This window comes from Rhinoderma darwinii, chromosome 7 (genome assembly GCF_050947455.1).
Source record: "Rhinoderma darwinii isolate aRhiDar2 chromosome 7, aRhiDar2.hap1, whole genome shotgun sequence".
Lineage (NCBI taxonomy): Eukaryota > Metazoa > Chordata > Amphibia > Anura > Rhinodermatidae > Rhinoderma > Rhinoderma darwinii.
The window spans coordinates 24,149,538-24,168,998 of record NC_134693.1 but is presented as its reverse complement, the minus strand read 5'-3'; the positions used below and the strand labels follow the sequence as shown (position 1 = coordinate 24,168,998).

General features: G+C 38.3%; 1 protein-coding gene across 3 annotated transcripts in view; it reads left to right on the top strand.

Annotated features, from left to right (window-relative positions):
• The window catches only part of AGBL4 (AGBL carboxypeptidase 4), a 1,201,113-nt gene that overhangs the window by 422,416 nt on the left and 759,236 nt on the right, over positions 1-19,461 (top strand). For all 3 annotated transcript variants that reach the window (XM_075832130.1, XM_075832129.1, XM_075832131.1), the window contains exon 4: positions 5,928-6,022. In XM_075832130.1, coding sequence (XP_075688245.1) covers positions 5,928-6,022 — 95 coding nt within the window. The remainder of the gene's footprint in view (positions 1-5,927; positions 6,023-19,461) is intronic.

The following is a 19,461-nucleotide window of genomic DNA, read 5'->3' as shown; positions in this document are numbered from 1 at the left end:
GATTGGTTACAAACCCCTCTTTAAGATACCCTAGTAGGAAAATAATAATAGAGAAAAGATTCCACTTCAGGACCATCATCTATTAGCCAAAGTTAAGATTGGCTACAGTGTATTTTGCTCTGGAGGACCCAGCATATCCATACAGCCATGGACAACCCATTGATTTCAGTGTACACTATGTAATGCTTTATTTCTCCTGCGGTGGTGCTGCAGGAGAAGTGAATACTCGCTGCCAAGTTACCCCACAGACTATACCTGTTCATTATCATACTCCTCCTTGTACTTTAGAGATCTATCTTATAGCATTATTGTTTAGGTTTGGATCATTGTTTGTTCAATATATGTCCTCAGCTGCAGTTTCTCCAATCATTGTACTGTTATTAACTATTGCAGACCCTAAAGAATTGCCAAGTAGTTGTCCGGTTAAGGTGTTATCAATCGACCGGCCCAGCTCAGAGTAGGCAGTAAATAGGGAGGTTTACACACAGTGGGGGATTTTATGAAGCCTTTTACACCAGTATGCTGGCCTAAAAAAGTCACAATTTTCACTAAGAAATGTTAAGACTTTTCTATTTTTATGCCATCTCTGCACTTTTCTAAAAAGTAGACCGTAAATGGTGTAAATTATAGCACCAATCTACTTCAGCTCATAGCTGGAGTAGATTAAATTTTCTGGTACACAGACAGCTAGAGATGCGCCTAATTTATTAAGAGGCATTCACCTTTTTACAAATTAGACGCATCTTAGGCTGGGTTCACACGACCTATTTTCAGGCGTAAACGAGGCGTATAATGCCTCGATTTATGCCTGAAAATACGGCTCCAATACGTCGGCAAACATCTGCCCATTCATTTGAATGGGTTTGCCGACGTACTGTGCCGACGACCTGTAATTTACGCGTCGTCGTTTGACAGCTGTCAAACGACGACGCGTAAAATGACTGCCTCGTCAAAGAAGTGCAGGACACTTATATACATTATATGCAGGACACTTCTTTGGACGTAATTTGAGCCATTTTTCATTGAATTCAATGAAGAACAGCTCTAAATTACGGCCGTCAATGACACCTCGCAAAATGCGAGGACGAGCAATTACGTCTGAAATTACGGAGCTGTTTTCTCCTGAAAACAGCTCCGTAATTTCAGCCGTATCGGACGCTGCCGTGTGCACATACCCTTACTCCAACTTTCTATTGATTAATACGGCATATAGAAAGACTTGTCTTAACAAATTTCCCCCATTGTCTGGTTTTATGCACAAAACATGCGGTGATCATTTTCTTATTTTACTGTTTCTATAATAATAAAGGTTATGAAGTATTTTGCACCTAATATTCTGTGAATTGCAAAGTGAACAATCACTTTAAGGTCAATGTCATTATTTTTCTTACATACTAATTCTCCTTAAAATGTTTCATTTTTACAATTTTATCTATAATACCATGTTCAACTATTTAATTTTGTTCTGTGACACTTTAGATAGTTTGCTATGAATGGCATCATAAAAATGGTTTCTAACTTTTCTCATCTTCAATGTGGTGCTGCTGCGCTCTAGGCTAGATAAACATTGTTTTTGACACAATTTGTAACACACAAGACACAATTTTTAAAGAACTATAGAGAACCCTTCAGACTTTGTTTCATACCTTGACACTTTAGAGAAATGTTGGTATTGAATTTAATTGAAAGTGGAACCTTGAGGCTACAACTGATTTGGTGCTGACTAAAGGGAGGTTCAGAGTCTAAGAGATACTCCCATTCTTCATCAGTGATCCCGCAAGGAAGTTTGGACTTAATCAGTCAGATCCCTAGGTCGCGGTCCTCAGAGTAGTCACCATTTGGCAGTGAGATGCAGCAGCAATGATATAGCTGGAAAGTAGTCAATTGGAGTCATGGTATAGAACTGGAACAATCTAGAAGGAGCAAGCAAAGGCAGAGTCCGAGTTCAGGCCAGGAGTCGAAACCAGGAAATACACGGAAGAGTGACAATCCAAAGGGCAAGGCAATAGACAAAATCCAGAGAAGAGCAGGGTCAAACTGTAGGTACAGCTGACTGACAAGACAGAGTAAGAGGAACACCAGGTTGCAGTCCAAGAATCAAATGGAGACTTGCGTGAAGCTGAGGCGATGTGTTAATATGGGCAAACTCCGCCCATGGCAGGAGGTTGGGAGAGTTATCTTGGTGCGCACGTCCAAACCTACTTGTGGGGGTCCATGGTGAAGAATGGGAGGGTATCTTGACTCCGCAGCTAACTTTAGTCACTGCCAGACTGCTTGTAGCCTCATGGTTCCACTTTCAAGGTACGTTGGCCTTACATTTTTTTTCATATCATCAGATTGGCCCATTCATTTTTCATGTCCTAGCGGTTGACAAAACAAAAAATTGTATACAGAAGGTACAGTGTATATATAACTGTTTGCACAGTATGGTAAAATTTGGATAAAGCAAGGTATTAGTCTTAAGACAAATAAACGCTAATAATGTAAATAATGGCCCATCAGTTAAGGATGCCCATCACCATTCAGAGGTGCGGAGCAATTATTGATCACTGTTGATGATGGAATGGGTTCGTGGAAAGGTCTGTAGAAATGTTAGGGTAGATTACTGGGAAATAAATAAAAAGAAGAAAAGACTCAAGGAATTTGGCTTTATTTGCTGCCGAAGGTGGTCATGGTGGATAAGGACACCACTCTACGTTTTGCTGTGGAGCTCCATTGTTATTTGTTATGCCCTTGATTTGAAAATAATATTTTATAGTTGTGCTTTGACAAAACGTCAACAAAATTAATGGGAGGGTAACCAAAGACCAAAACTAGTCAAAATGGTCCTAACCATTGGGTAATTTCCCTCACAATAGATGATGAAGAATGAAGTACAAAGCCCTATTTCCACATTTCAGCCCCTGTGTTCTCAAATTTGGAAAATTTAAGCTCCATAATAGGATATTCAATTGTCTGTGAAACACCAGCAAATCTATTTTTTTCACACAGATTTGCTCATCTCCGAGCAATAATATTTAGATGGTGTAACATTTAAACTAGGTGCTTATTTGGCTTTTGGTAAAAAAATTTGGCCCCACTGTAAATATCATAGTTTTGGACAAAATCCGGCCAAAACATATTTCTAATCACCCGAACTAAAATCATCATAAATCCCTTGCATCATGCGTGCATAAAACCAGCCTAACTCATAACTTTTGAAACTTTTTGGTTTCCTAATTTACCATTCTGCTACTTTTTGTTCAAATTACTATTGTTTCTGCTGAGTTGAGTTTCAAGTCACATCTACGTCCGTCCTTTCTATAGCCTGGGCATTGCATGGACACTATTTCAATTTTGTACAATATATGCATCTTGCTAATTAGCATTAAATGGACAGAATTGATAGATTGGAACATGTATGGCCATATTGTTTTTTTCATATTGCATAGGCATTGCACTTGCTTTGTTGGCATACTGCATAGTTAATCGAGCTGTGTAAAATATAAAAGTGTTGCATGCCTCAAATGTATTCTAATGTCTTATTATTAAATGTTTTATTAATTAATAAACCTAATTATATAATAGGTACTATAAGATTTACATATATGGGATTAAAGTTTTGGCTATACTGAGTTTGTTTGTAGTCTGTTACCATGGAGACACATACAGGCCTTTATGGAGCTGTATACACAAAACAGTAGGTTTTTTTTCATCAAGAATATTTGCAAAGTTGCTTCATTTTTATTTGAGATACATTGGAGCAATACAAATAAACTTCTTGTGAAGGTGTACATAGCTTTTAAATTTTAATTGCTTGCTTTAGATCCTTTAACTTTAACCTTTGACTACTTTTTTTTTGTAAATGAATACAACTTGTATGTAAACATTTTTTCATCATGGCAGCCATTTCTACTGTAGTAGCAGTCGAATGTAAAATGTAGTTGGTACGCTTTAGTGATTTCCATGTTTGCTGTACCCTCTGCAGTACACAACATATTATTTGTTCTCAGACTGCACATTCATTTTACTGTTTTGATGTAACAAAATCTATAATTTTCAGACTAAGTTATGCCACGAAAACAAATGTTCTGCATACTGCACTAACTTCTACCCTGAACTCTGCTCTGTGTTACTGTAATTTGTAAACATTAATCTCATTACAAAAAATCTCAAATTGGCAGGAATGATATCACCTGCAGCATCTATGACAAGGATAGAGGAACTTGTAATTGAATTTATAAACTGTGACATGTATGCTTATATGTTATTGTCGTAATTAAAGGGTAATTAAACGTTCAACAAACTTCTGACATGTCATAGTGACATGTCAGAAGTTTTCATTGGTGGGGGTCCGAGCACTGGGAGCCTCACCAATCGCTAAAACGAAGCAGCAGAAGCGCTCGTGTGAGTGCTGAGCCGCTTCGGGTCTGTTCGGCTTTTTCCGGAATCCGATGTAGCAGTGTATGGGCTCATAGGCTTTCTATTGAGCCAATACACCACTACATTGATTCATGCATCAATGACTACATTCTCCATGGTAACAGACTGCAAACAAACCATGTGTAGTCTGATCCTGAAGTCAAACTATGTTCCAATTGCCATGCCTATATAGAAGGATGTTTGACTCTAGGAACAGAATACACACATAGTTTGTATGTAGCTAGCGACCATGGAGACAAAAAGTCTGCATAAGAGCTCAAGACACAAAATTATAGCATATTTTTAATCAAACCTATTTAGAAATGTGCTTCATTTTTCATTCTGGATGTATTTGAGCAATAGTTTATATGCAAAGGTGGGTATATCCTTTAATGAGTCTTCCTACTAGACTTAGAAGACTCTTTCCCCCACATGGTGGATACGAAAAAAAAAACACTTTATGACTCTTGTTTAGATCTTTTCAAATTACTCCTCTCAACAAGGAAATGTCATCTTGTGGTGATAGTTCTGCTTTTAAACTGTGTTTCCCAAAATCAATATCAATACTCAAGTTTTTGAAATAGGACAGTGAAAGTTAAGTGAGTATGAATGATACTATAGCGTGAAATCCACAGAACATGTAAAGGAAGAGGAAATACAAAAAGCAAAGGGACACAACCTAGTGTGATATTGCAATGTTAGAGTGTATAATAAGAAAATTTCGATGTGCATTAACCTGCTATCATTAGGCACAACTCTACTGTAAGCTTTCGTCAATAAAAGGATGTTGAGCTGGCCATGGTGCCATGTAGGAAGTTTCTCCCGTTCCTATCTCGGAGAAGGGGGACCAACAAAGGTAGACGTATGCAGAAGGTTTTACATTCTAAAGATTGGAGCTAATGGCTTTATATGTAATGGAAATCCGTAAGAACTCGTGTCGGCAATCATATAGTGCAGGTATATTTTATTGCCTTTTATCTTTTAGATGACGCTATATGATTGCCCTAGCAAGCGTCCTTGCGGATTTCCATTATGAATGAAGCCATCAATGCCAATCTTTGGAAGTTAAAGCTCCTTCTGAAACTACTGTATGTGCGTCTACTAGAACATGTGAAGCAAATTGCTACTAAGTTATGGTTGATCTATGTGTGTGACTACCAGGATAGCAAGTATAAAAGATGGTATGGGACACAGCAGCAGCCAAGGGGTACTACTTTCCCTAAATTGGATTGGAATCACTTTTACTGATTGGAAGGAAGAGTGAAAGGTGAAAGATTTAATGGAGATAACTGGGGGAAAAAAGAAAAGCAGTAGGAAACCCAGAGATCAGTTTGGACTCTATACTAATCATAAGCTTCACATATGCTGAAATTACTGGCTTCTGAAGGTATTTGTGTTGGAGTGGGGTCAACGTTTTGCTATTCCCCCTGGACTTTCACAATTGGCAGTAGCTCTGTAAAGTCTACACTTTCATAGTTTCTGCGCACAAAAGATTCACAAAGATTTGTTGTTCTTTTTTCTTTCAGAGAGTGATTTTCAACATTGTCAACTTTAGCAAAACAAAAAGTCTTTACAGAGATGGCATGTCTCCAGTCGTGAAGTCTACAAGTCGTCCTAAGTGGTAAGACATTTTTTATTGACAGTAATCAGAGTTGTATGATAAATTTCCAACAATCCAGTACACTTGGGTTTGGCAAGTCAATGTTGCCACTCTGAAGTTTCACTGACCCCCAACACTATGATTAGTTTGCCATGGCTTACTTTAGGGGTGTTTGCGACCTGTGCGGTCACACAGGACACCTCAGGGGCACTTCAGAGGCATTTGGGACCAACAGAGATTTTATAATTCATTGTATAGCACTGTTATTAAATTAGGTTGGTGACTGCATGGTGGTATTATTTGAGCACTACATACTGGTATTTACTTAGGCATTGTGTGGCACTTCAGCTTAGGCACTGTACATTATATTATTTGTGCAGTGTACGATTGTGGTGGCTGCACTGTATAACATTGTTATTCAATCAACTTAATAGAGGTGTTATTTGGCCAACATATGGCACTTCATATTACTTATAAATATGCATGATTTGATATTGTTGTTTGTACACTGTATGAAAAAACACCATATGGTGAAGAGGGCGCCAACAGCAAGTACAGCACTGGGCACCATTTAACATAAGGCCAGCCCTGTGCTTTGCAAACGACATCACTCGAAATGCCACTCCAGGTGCTACTATTTTGACCGTGTTATTGATAACACTGTTAAAACTGATCCTGCCACCAACAACCAGGAATGAGGAGAAAGTCTAGTGCTGAACTTTCAGGTAAATTCCTTCTTATGTGGCATTTCATAATTTTTTGGTGAATGCCAGACTAGCAGGTATTCTAGAACATCATGTACCAAATTATAGTATATTTACTATACAGGAAACTAGACATATTAATTGGGTTACCGGTGTAAAAGCATTGTAGGGGTATTGCATATTCAGCTGAAGTCAACATCAACTATAAATATAGCTCTGAGCTGGCGACTTAGTCCACCTGAAATCCAGAATTTTGCTTCAAAATAAAAGTTGGTTCACTTTTGTTATTTTTAAATTTGCCCCAAGGATCACTAAATATAAAGGTCAACTAATATCAGTCACAAGTACAGCAGATAAAATAGAATCTCTTTGAAAGGACCGCCAAAAACTGAAGTGAGCCAAAGTACACGGAAGAGAAGGGAATTAAATATCTGGTTTGGATCAGGATCAGGGATGATCGTCTCAAAATTGTGATCTATTGGGGATTTCACTGATAATTTATTATTTATATTAATATTAATATTACTTTGAAGGTATTGTTTGGATGTCTGAAGCAGAGAGTTTACATAATATTAAAACTTTTTTCGAAGTTACTTTTTGAGTTTATTTATTTCAGATGTCCTATCTGATGCATTGATTCCTAATAAATCATATTTATAGGACACTATTGTAAGATCTAATGGTCCTGAAATATATGGACAATTTTCTGCATCTCGGGAAGATCACAGAAAATTCTGTCTTCAGTGGTTAAACTACATGTCCCAATATGTAATTTCCACAATTTTAGCAAAAAGATGATAAAGCAAAACATCTACCTCTTGTCTACATGCTATGGTTATATCTTATTATTATTAGCCATAAATGATATGCTTATACCATCGTGGTTGTTTATATGTAAGGTTCTAGATGACTGTAAAATTGCTGAAACTGGCCATAGCATGGACCTAACATGGTATGGAAACTGAAGCCAATAAATGCCGACCTTCACCAATGTCCATTGTTTGTCAATGACCAATGCTGAATTTGAACTACTGTCAAATCTCTGCCCTAAGTAACTAAATACTATAATTAGTTTTTATTAAAAATTATTTGTACTTTTTGAGATACAGCTGCTCTGTATTTTGTATACAGAGCAGCTATATCTTACGCTGAAAGCGGTACTCAGTTTTTTATTTTTCCAATTTCTGTATATATATATATATATATATATATACAGTGAAGGAAATAAGTATTTGATCCCTTGCTGATTTTGTAAGTTTGCCCACTGTCAAAGACATGAACAGTCTAGAATTTTTAGGCTAGGTTAATTTTACCTCAATCTTTGGAGTTGTTGCTCATATTTCCGATTTCTGTGTATATATATATAGTAGCAGTTTGGGGAATGTGGATAGGCAAAGAGACACTCTCAGCGCAGTATTCTTGTTTAAACAGGACTTTAGAAGCTTTATTTCTCTTTCAATCAGGGAAATCCAATAAACACACAGTAGCTTGTCTCATCAGAATACACAAAGGTCAGAATAGCAAGAAACGTTTCACATAACAAAAGTGCAGGTATAACTCACACAATCCAGCCCTTTGCAGGGGTTAGCTCTCAACTTTGTGAAGGGAAGAGCCTATGTTAACCCCTTAATAGGCATCTAGGGATATATCTCCCTTGGCAGACTAACCCCCTCAACCTGTTACAATATACATATATATATACAGTGAAGGAAATAAGTATTTGATCCCTTGCTGATTCTGTAAGTTTGCCCACTGTCAAAGACATGAACAGTCTAGAATTTTTAGGCTAGGTTAATTTTACCAGTGAGAGATAGATTATATATATAAAAACAAAACAGAAAATCACATAGTCAAAATGATATATATTTATTTGCATTGTGCACAGAGAAATAAGTATTTGATCCCCTACCAACCATTAAGAGTTCAGCCTCCTCCAGACCAGTTACACGCTCCAAATCAACTTGGTGCCTGCATTATAGACAGCTAATAGTAAATAAAGAAGCAAAAGGCACGGCGCCACATAGTGCAGGTCAATCAGACTAAAAATAAATGTAAAACGTAGTTAATGTGCTCACCACGTAGTAGTTGGTAAAGGCAATAAATAACTCCACTGTGCTGCTGCCAGGATCCAAAACCGGTGAAAACTAATGGTCACCGCTAATTGAAGCATATGAAGGAAGAAAAAAGGAGGATCCTATAGGGCGCTGCTGCGTGGTTGTGGTGGAAAGTCAATGAAAAATAGAAGATATATAATAATAATAATTATTTATTGAACAATAGGTGGCTACGCGTTTCAACACTGAACTAGTGTCTTCCTCAGGCCAAGATATTATAGACAGCTGTCTTACATGGTCACCTGTATAAAAGACTCCTGTCCACAGACTCAATTAATCAGTCTGACTCTAACCTCTACAACATGGGCAAGACCAAAGAGCTTTCTAAGGATGTCAGGGACAAGATCATAGACCTGCACAAGGCTGGAAAGGGCTACAAAACCATAAGTAAGACGCTGGGTGAGAAGGAGACAACTGTTGGTGCAATAGTAAGAAAATGGAGGACATACAAAATGACTGTCAATCGACATCGATCTGGGGCTCCATGCAAAATTTCACCTCGTGGGGTATCCTTGATCCTGAGGAAGGTGAGAGCTCAGCCGAAAACTACACGGGGGGAACTTGTTAATGATCTCAAGGCAGCTGGGACCACAGTCACCAAGAAAACCATTGGTAACACATTACGCCGTAATGGATTAAAACCCTCTGTGCCCGCAAGGTCCCCCTGCTCAAGAAGGCACATGTACAGGCCCATCTGAAGTTTGCAAATGAACATCTGGATGATTCTGAGAGTGATTGGGAGAAGGTGCTGTGGTCAGATGAGACTAAAATTGAGCTCTTTGGCATTAACTCAACTCGCCATGTTTGGAGGAAGAGAAATGCTGCCTATGACCCAAAGAATACCGTCCCCACTGTCAAGCATGGAGGTGGAAACATTATGTTTTGGGGGTGTTTCTCTGTTGGATTGTCAATGCAACCCTCTTCTCCCACTCTTCACACACTGATAGCAACACCGCAGAAGAAATGCTAGCACAGGCTTCCAGTATCCGTAGTTTCAGTTGCTGCACATCTCGTATCTTCACAGCATAGACAATTGCCTTCAGATGACCCCAAAGATAAAAGTTTAAGGGGGTCAGATCGGGAGGCATTTCTTCTGCGGTGTTGCTATCAGTGTGTGAAGAGTGGGAGAAGAGGGTTGCATTGACAATCCAACACAATGGGCAGCACTTTGAACACATTTTATAAGTGTTCAGAAACTTGTAAATAACTCATGAAAGAATAAAGTAACGTTAAAACCAAGCACACCATTGTTTTTCTTGTGAAATTCTCGATAAGTTTGATGTGTCACATGTCCCTCTTCCCATTGAAAAAACTAAAGTTGGATACAAAATGTCCGACTTCAAAATGGCCGCCATGGTCAACACCCAGCTTGAAAAGTTCCCCCCTCCCATATACTAATGTGCCACAAACAGGAAATTAATATCACCAACCATTCCCATTTTATTTAGGTGTATCCATATAAATGGCCCACCCTGTATATAATTTTGACTATGTGATTTTGTGCTTTGTTTTTTTTTTATAATCTATCTCTCACTGGTAAAATTAACCTAGCCTAAAAATTCTAGACTGTTCATGTCTTTGACAGTGGGCAAACTTACAAAATCAGCAAGGGATCAAATATTTCTTTCTTTCACTGTATATATATATATATATATATATATATATATATATATATATATATATATATATATATATACACATATATATATATATATATATATATATGTGTTTATATATATATATATATATATATATATATATATATATATATATATATATACACACTACCGTTCAAAAGTTTAGGGTCACTTAGAAATTTCCTTATTTTTGCAAGAAAAGCACCGTTTTTTTTCAATGAGGATAACATTAAATTAATCAGAAATACACTCTATACATTGCTAATGTGGTAAATGACTATTCTAGCTGCAAACGTCTGGTTTTTAATGCAAAATCTACATAGGTGTATAGAGGCCCATTTCCAGCAACCATCACCCCAGTGTTCTAATGGTACATTGTGTTTGCTAACTGTGTAAGAAGGCTAATGGATGATTAGAAAACACTTGAAAACCCTTGTGCAATTATGTTAGCACCGCTGTAAACAGTTTTGCTGTGTAGAGGAGCTATAAAACTGACCTTCCTTTGCGCTAGTTGAGAATCTGGAGCATTACATTTGTGGGTTCGATAAAACTGTCAAAATGGCTAGAAAAAGAGAGCTTTCATGTGAAACTCGACAGTCTATTCTTGTTCTTAGAAATGAAGGCTATTCCATGCGAGAAACTGCCAAGAAACTGAAGATTTCCTACAACGGTGTGTACTACTCCCTTCAGAGGACAGCACAAACAGGCTCTAACCAGAGTAGAAAGAGAAGTGGGAGGCCCCGCTGCACAACTGAGAAACAAGACAAGTACATTAGAGTCTCTAGTTTGAGAAATAGACGCCTCACAGGACCTCAACTGGTAGTTTCATTAAATAGTACCCGCAAAACGCCAGTGTCAACGTCTACAGTGAAGAGGCGACTCCGGCATGCTGGCCTTCAGGGCAGAGTGGCAAAGAAAAAGCCATATCTGAGACTGGCTAATAAAAGGAAAAGATTAATATGGGCAAAAGCACACAGACATTGGACAGAGGAAGATTGGAAAAAAGTGTTATAGACAGACGAATCGAAGTTTGAGGTGTTTGGATCACACAGAAGAACATTTGTGAGACACAGAACAACTGAAAAGATGCTGGAAGAGTGCCTGACGCCATCTGTCAAGCATGGTGGAGGTAATGTGATGGTCTGGGGTTGCTTTGGTGCTGGTAAAGTGGGAGATTTGTACAAGGTAAAAGGGATTTTGAATAAGAAAGGCTATCACTCCATTTTGCAACGCCATGACATACCCTGTGGACAGCGCTTGACTGGAGCCAATTTCATCCTACAACAGGACAATGACCCAAAGCACACCTCCAAATTATGCAGGAACTATTTAGGGAAGAAGCAGACAGCTGGTATTCTATCTGTAATGGAGGGGCCAGCGCAGTCACCAGATCTCAACCCCATAGAGCTGTTGTGGGAGCAGCTTGACCGTATGGTACGCAAGAAGTGCCCATCAAGCCAATCCAACTTGTGGGAGGGGCTTCTGGAAGCATAGGGTGAAATTTCTCCCGATTACCTCAGCAAATTAACAGCTAGAATGCCAAAGGTCTGCAATGCTGTAATTGCTGCAAATGGTGCATTCCTTGACGAAAGCAAAGTTTGAAGGAGAAAATTATTATTTGAAATAAAAATCATTATTTCTAACCTTGTCAATGTCTTGACTATATTTTCTAGTCATTTTGCAACTCATTTGATAAATATAAGTGTGAGTTTTCATGGAAAATACAAAATTGTCTGGGTGACCCCAAACTTTTGAATGGTAGTGTATATACATATAAACATATATATATATATATATATATATATATATATATATATATATATATATATATATATATATATATATATATATATATATATATACAGGGTGGGCCATTTATATGGATACACCTAAATAAAATGGGAATGGTTGGTGATATTAACTTCCTGTTTGTGGCACATTAGTATATGGGAGGGGGGAAACTTTTCAAGCTGGGTGTTGACCATGGCGGCCATTTTGAAGTCGGACATTTTGTATCCAACTTTAGTTTTTTCAATGGGAAGAGGGTCATGTGACACATCAAACTTATCGAGAATTTCACAAGAAAAACAATGGTGTGCTTGGTTTTTACGTTACTTTATTCTTTCATTAGTTATTTACAAGTTTCTGAACACTTATAAAATGTGTTCAAAGTGCTGCCCATTGTGTTGGATTGTCAATGCAACCCTCTTCTCCCACTCTTCACACACTGATAGCAACAGCGCAGAAGAAATGCCTCCCGATCTTACCCCCTTAGACTTTTATCTTTGGGGTCATCTGAAGGCAATTGTCTATGCTTTGAAGATACGAGATGTGCAGCATTTCTTCTGCTGTGTTGCTATCAGTGTGTGAAGAGTGGGAGAAGAGGGTTGCATTGACAATCCAACACAATGGGCAGCACTTTGAACACATTTTATAAGTGGTCAGAAACTTGTAAACAACTCATGAAAGATTAAAGTAACATTAAAACCAAGCACACCATTGTTTTTATTGTGAAATTCTCGATAAGTTTGATGTGTCACATGACCCTCTTCCCATTGAAAAAACTAAAGTTGGATGCAAAATGGCCGACTTCAAAATGTCCGCCATGGTCAACACCCAGCTTGAAAAGTTTCCCCCCTCCCATATACTAATGTGCCACAAACAGGAAGTTAATATCACCAACCATTCCCATTTTATTTAGGTGTATCCATATAAATGGCCCACCCTGTGTATGTATATATATATATATATATATATATATATAAATAAATAAATAAAAAATTATATATATATATAGTAATACCGAATGCAAATAAGTCTTGGAAGTTTGGTTCTACTCCAAACATTTCCTGATTTTCTGCATCCTTGACAATAAATGGTAAGGATATAGTATATTTTGCTATTACAGAAAAGAAAAGCATTTATTGAGAGAAAACAAAAAAGTTTAGTCGTAGCCTTGCTGGAAACTGACAGCCTGTCCTTCTCTTGCAAAGCCAAATGAGCTCAAGTTTGCTGTACTGTCAGCTTTTTCAATAAAGTTTTTGATTGATTAAAGTGAGAGCGGTTGGGGGTTACTCTCTCCTGTATATGTCTCTTGTAATCAGACCAAGCAACCAAGACAATCTGACAGGCATAAGGCTAATTTTGCAAACTCTTCTCAAGTACAAAACAAGTTGCTGTAGAAGCAGCCGACCTACTAAATGATAAAGTTTGCAAATACTCCAGGAGGGGATAGCAAATGCTATAACTCTTCACTATTCAGTAATCCCATTATCACGTTGGGGACATTAGTGCTATGGAACGAGATAATGTGTTATGAGTAACTACTGACCGCTCATCACCTGAGGTATTTTACTAGAGTCATATGAACATTCCTAATTAGTATTTATAGAGTATGGATTCCCCCCGTGGACCAGTATTTGCAGCTGGAAATACTTGGTTGCGAACAGTTAAAGAGTCTTTATATGGGTGAATTGTTAGGCCCGTGTTGTGCTTAAATAAAGAAAAGTAGCAATTTCTGTTCATGTTTTTTTATAAAGACCACTCGACCTCGATATTTAAGCCCACATTGATAATGCTATAATTTGATAGTAATGTATGGTACTCTCAGGAAATATGAAGAACAAGATTTTGGAAACTCATCTTTGGAATAATTGAAATTACATTCTTCCATATAGGGCAACTCATGTAGAAGTCTTTATTTGTAATGACATTGTCCAACAGGTGGTTTTGTAATTTTTTAGCGTTTTTTACACACAAATATTCGGCAGATTAAAGCATGTTTAATAGCCAAATCCATTTCTGAGAAAGCCTACTCAATAATAATCAAATGATTATCAACCACTAAGACTCAGATGAAGGAGGAACAGCAGGACCAAGGATCCTTTTACACTGGCCAATATTGGCCGTAAATACCTGCACCAATCAAGGAGACAGCTCGTTGATCGGCGCTCATTTGCTCCTTTCACAAGGCGCTATGTATAAGGACGAGTAATCTTTACTAAGATCGATCATCCCCATGCATTTTCATCATGTCAGCAGTTCATCTCCCTGTTTACATAGGGAGATGTGCTGCCAACAACAATAATATTTTGTGTTTCATAAACGATACCATCAGCCGATTAATGAGCGTTGCATCGGCTGATCGTTGCCATTTTTACACAGGGCAATGATCAGGAACGAGCATTCATGTGAACGTTAGTTTTCCCGATAATTAGCCTGTGTAAAAAGTCCCTAAGGCCTCATGCACTCAACCTTGTGAAACGTGTATCATACAGCGTTGTCCTTCCTTACCTTTCCTTTTATCTAAACATATCCTGAGATTTGTGGCGCGAGATGACCAGCTTTGAAAAAAAACCCACATGATTTTGCAGTACTATATCACAAGATGTCTATATGGGTCTGTGTGTGGTCACCCAGTGGTTGTGATGTGAATTGCAGCCTGTTAAGAGTTTGGTGAGGATGTCGCGATATTGTATTGAATTTGTTTCATGAGAAATCAGAGTTTTTAACCAAATTCAAGCAAAGGTAAGAACACATCTGTATGGCACTATGTAACTTAGCTCCATATGGTACCGTATTTTTCGACCATATGTTTCTGTATAGTGTTTCGTATGGGTCCGTATGAGTTTCCTACTTCAAAATCATTCCTCCTTGAAAATTGTTTAGAGGAGAAAATTCTACTTGTACAGTGCCCATGCAAAAGTTAGGTTCATGGATCTGTATACACCAATGCAATTTTCAGTCTCCATTGATTATTTTTTTTGGGTACGTCAGCACCAATGGAGCATGAGATGTTTTTTTTGTTTTTTTTTTGCATACGTCACACAAAGAGGTATAAAAAACACCAACATAGCCTAACATTATGACCATATTACAGAACTAGTACATAGCCATGATATGGCTATGTGGATGTCAGAAGAGACCCTCCTGATCTTCAGGGGGTATTTTGTAGTTTGGAATCAAGCCCTTTGCTATGCTGGGGTATTTTATTTGAAATAGTTTGTCCTAGTGACTTATTTTTAACAAATACTCTTGTCATCCTTTACTGCTTAAAACAAAGACAAAGATCTGGATATACATTTCTTGGCGAGCAATGATCCAGAGGGTATGATTATGAAAAACTCTGACATCTATACTCATTATGTTCAAATATTGAAGCGGAAGCCTGTTGGTTTGGTAAAATAGGAAAAATTAGATGGATTTAAAATTCCATTTATAATTTAGTACCAATTATTCATTGTTTGACATTATCTTAGAAACAGAGCGAAGAACTAAAACAAATATTTTCTCTAAGCTTGAAATGATCTGATATAATGTTCCAGCACAAAATGAGCATTGCATAAAAATACAGTGTCTTAGTGGAGATTTTAATATGATTTTGTTATAGAAATCCTGGGAACAGGCACTAAAGGTCATCTGTAAAAGTACAAACCAACGGGGGACACTGCGCTTATCACTGTATGCAGAGGTTTCTATTTGTCTGAGTAGTCGACATATCAACTAAAGTTGACTAAAAAATGTATAAACGTTTCTAAACTTTTACTCACAGTCCATACCCTCAAAACTCTCCATTTAAAAAATCAAGATAAGTAGTCATCCCCAGGAACATATTCAAATTGGGATATACTTTACGGTAAACCAGTGAGATGCAATCAGTTTTAGACTGGGGTTCTGTGGGCTCACTCTCCATCTATACAGAACATGTACACATCCATTTTTAATTGCATCGTCCTTAGAGATGCCCAAATCAATTCTACACTAGCAAAATCGGTTCCCAAAGGTTTCAGATTCGGCGATTTAAGAAACTTTTGGGCCCACAGCACACAAATTGGAGCAAAGTAAGCGCCGACTGCCATTTTACAGATTAGAAAGCGGATCACAAGACCTCGGATGGTCTTCCTCATAAAGTCTTGCAGGCAGCCTTCCTAAAATGCACTGCGGTTATCCCTCCCTCTACCCATATACGTTGCTGTCACTTTGACATTACTAATGCTAGCTTGGCGTTAAAGAGCTTGAAAGGAATTGGACACAGTCCTAGAAGACATAAGAAAGTCAGCCACGAGTTTTAAGGGTAATCGGGGGATTTACGTTTCTCAGCAAATTTATTCGGACCAAATCAAATCAGACCTAAAACAAATTTCGGGAAGTTCACTCATCTCTAATCATCAACTTTGTTTTATCACTGCACACATAGGACATATCATCAATAAGGTCTAATAGGTTATTGGAGAATTGATTCATAAGAAACAGACCCTAGTGGAAACAATTGCCTATAGAGTCAGCTCCAAATGGGCTTGTCTTCTACTGGACCTTTGGGGCCTATTATTGTGTCAGAACCTTGGCCCACCACCTCTAGTGGCCCTTTTAAATCCAGGATACAGTACACTCATTAGGACCCAATAGGAAAGTGCCCATTCTCAGAGTAGTATTTACTACCCTGCACCAGAACCAAACCTGGACCATATTTGTTTTGAAGGTCAGAAATTGTTTTGAATGCCAGAAATAGTTTTGAACGCTGGTTGTAAACGAACCAAACCCATTAAATTATTTGAACACTGGTTAAAAATTAACAAAACCCATTAAATTATCGCCGTATAGACGTCCAGAACAAAAGTTGTGGTGTTAATATATTTAATGATTTATTTCTAAATTATCCATGACTCAGGCAATCTATGTAATTTAGGAACCATGGGGTGAAATGTTGGGGAATCAGGGACAAATTAGTTGGGCTGAGTCTAGTATTGCAGTTCAGTCCTAATGACTTTAATATAAACTCATTGCAAAATCACTGCACAATAAAGAGCTGATATGTAGTATTGATATTACACATACAAATCAAAAGTTTCATGGGTAGGGTAAATACAGGGATTTTTCTTGAATCTTGCATCCAATAATCTAGAAAGTCTAAGGGTATGTGCACATGACAAAGCCAATTACATCTGAAATTACGGAGCTGTTTTCAGGAGAAAACAGCTCCTGAATTTCAGACGTTATTGCAAGTACTCACGTTTTTCGCGGCGTCTTTAACAGACGTAATTGGAGCTGTTCTTCATTGGAGTCAATGAAAAACGGCTCCAATTACGTCCCAAGAAGTGTCCTACACTTCTTTGACGCGGCCGTAATTTTACGCGCTGTCTTTTGACAGCGATGCGTAAAATGACAGCTCGTCTGCACAGAACATCGAAAGACCCATTGCAAGCAATGGGCAGATGTTTGCTGACGTATTGGAGCCGTCTATTCAGGCGTAATTCGAGGTGTAAAACGCCTTCATTACGTCTGAAAAGAGGTCGTGTGAACATACCCTAATAGTCCTGCATTTGATCTAACTTGTTCGTAAAGCAGATTTTGTGATAGCAGTATCTTTTTGACTCTTTGAAAATTCTCTAACTTTAGGGCCCTTTTACATGGGCAATTTATTGGGCAAATGAGCATTCACAGAAGGCGTTGCCCTGTGTAAACAGGGCAACGATCAGCCGATGAACGGGAAAATGCTCATCATTGGCTGATCGTAAAGTTTCTGCAGCCTAAAATATTATCGTTGCCGGCAGCGCACCTCCCTGTATAATCAGGGAGACATGCTGCCGACATGATAGAATTGTATGGGGATGAGTAACAAGCGCTTGTCCCCATATATAGCTCCTCGTCAAAAGAGCAAACGAGCGCCGATCAACGTGCTGTCTCGTTGATCGGCGCTCGTTTACACGTCCCATGTCGGGCCGTGTAATAGGCGCCTTACAACTCAGTTTTCTATACTTTTTTACATTTTATCTGGTCCTATCGATGCCGAATTAAAGAAAGTTTGCTGTATATGATTAAAAAGTTACATATTGCAGCATGTATTTTGGATTAGGACAGCAGCATGATTAAGACACTATTTAATTGTATTTATCCACAGAAGATTAAGATTTTTTTCCCCAGTCAATGTTGCAGAGGATGTCTAGTATATGAAAAGTGACTTAACAAGAAAGGAACCAAGAGCAAGCTGCCAAACAGGGCACATGTTCTTCATGCATAATTTAAATAAATTAAATGGAAACAATTTCATTTGCCACACGGTAGAGATTATGCATTTATTCTGTCATTTTGACACCTCTAAACAAGAACAAGTGACCTTTCTTTTGTAGGTTGGGAAGTGTTTGTAAAAAGGCTTCAAAGCTGTCTATGTTTATGCCGCTGAAATATGTCACCATTCAGATCATGCTCTTTTAACTTTGCTTTCTGTGAATCTGTCTGTATCAGGTCTATCAAAAATCTCATGCAAATGCAGCTTCATTGAAGTCAACCAGGGGATTTGAAGCTTTTGCATTTAGAATTGCCGACACACTATGCCAGTATGATTTGAAAGAGTTGGACTGAGTTCACACACAGTTTTTTGCAAGAGGAAAATTCTGCCTCAAAATCCTGTTTGGAATTTTGAGGCAGATTTTGATCTGCCTGCACGCGGTTTGCCCCGATTTTCGCTGTGTTTTTTGCGGCGTTCTTCGCTCGCGCCCATTGAGTGCCATGGGCAAAACCGCCGCGAAATACGTTTTCTCTGCCTCCCATTGATGTCAATGGGAGGTCAGAGGCGTAAACGCCCGAACATAGGGCATGACGCTTCTTTTTACCGCAAGCATTTTTTACCGCTCGCGGTAAAAAAACTTGTCTGCCTCCCTTTGAAATCAATGGGAGGCATTTCCGGCCGCTTTTTGGCGCGGTTTCTGCGTCAAAAAACATGTAAAATCAGTGTGAACAGGACATGTGTTTACAAGGGTATGTTCACACGCAGTGTTTTCAGGCGTATTTTGGGGCCTACAAACATCTGCCCATTGAAATCAATGGGGAAAAACAGCATTTGGTTCATATGGGGCGTCTTTTTACGCTGCTGTTTTAAAAAACAAAGCCTAAAAAGACGCTCCGTAAAAAGAAGTAGCATGTGACATCTTGAGGCGTTTTTTTGAGCTGATTTTCCATTGAACACTATGAAAAACGCCTCAAAAAACGCATGAAAAGAAGCTTAAGGC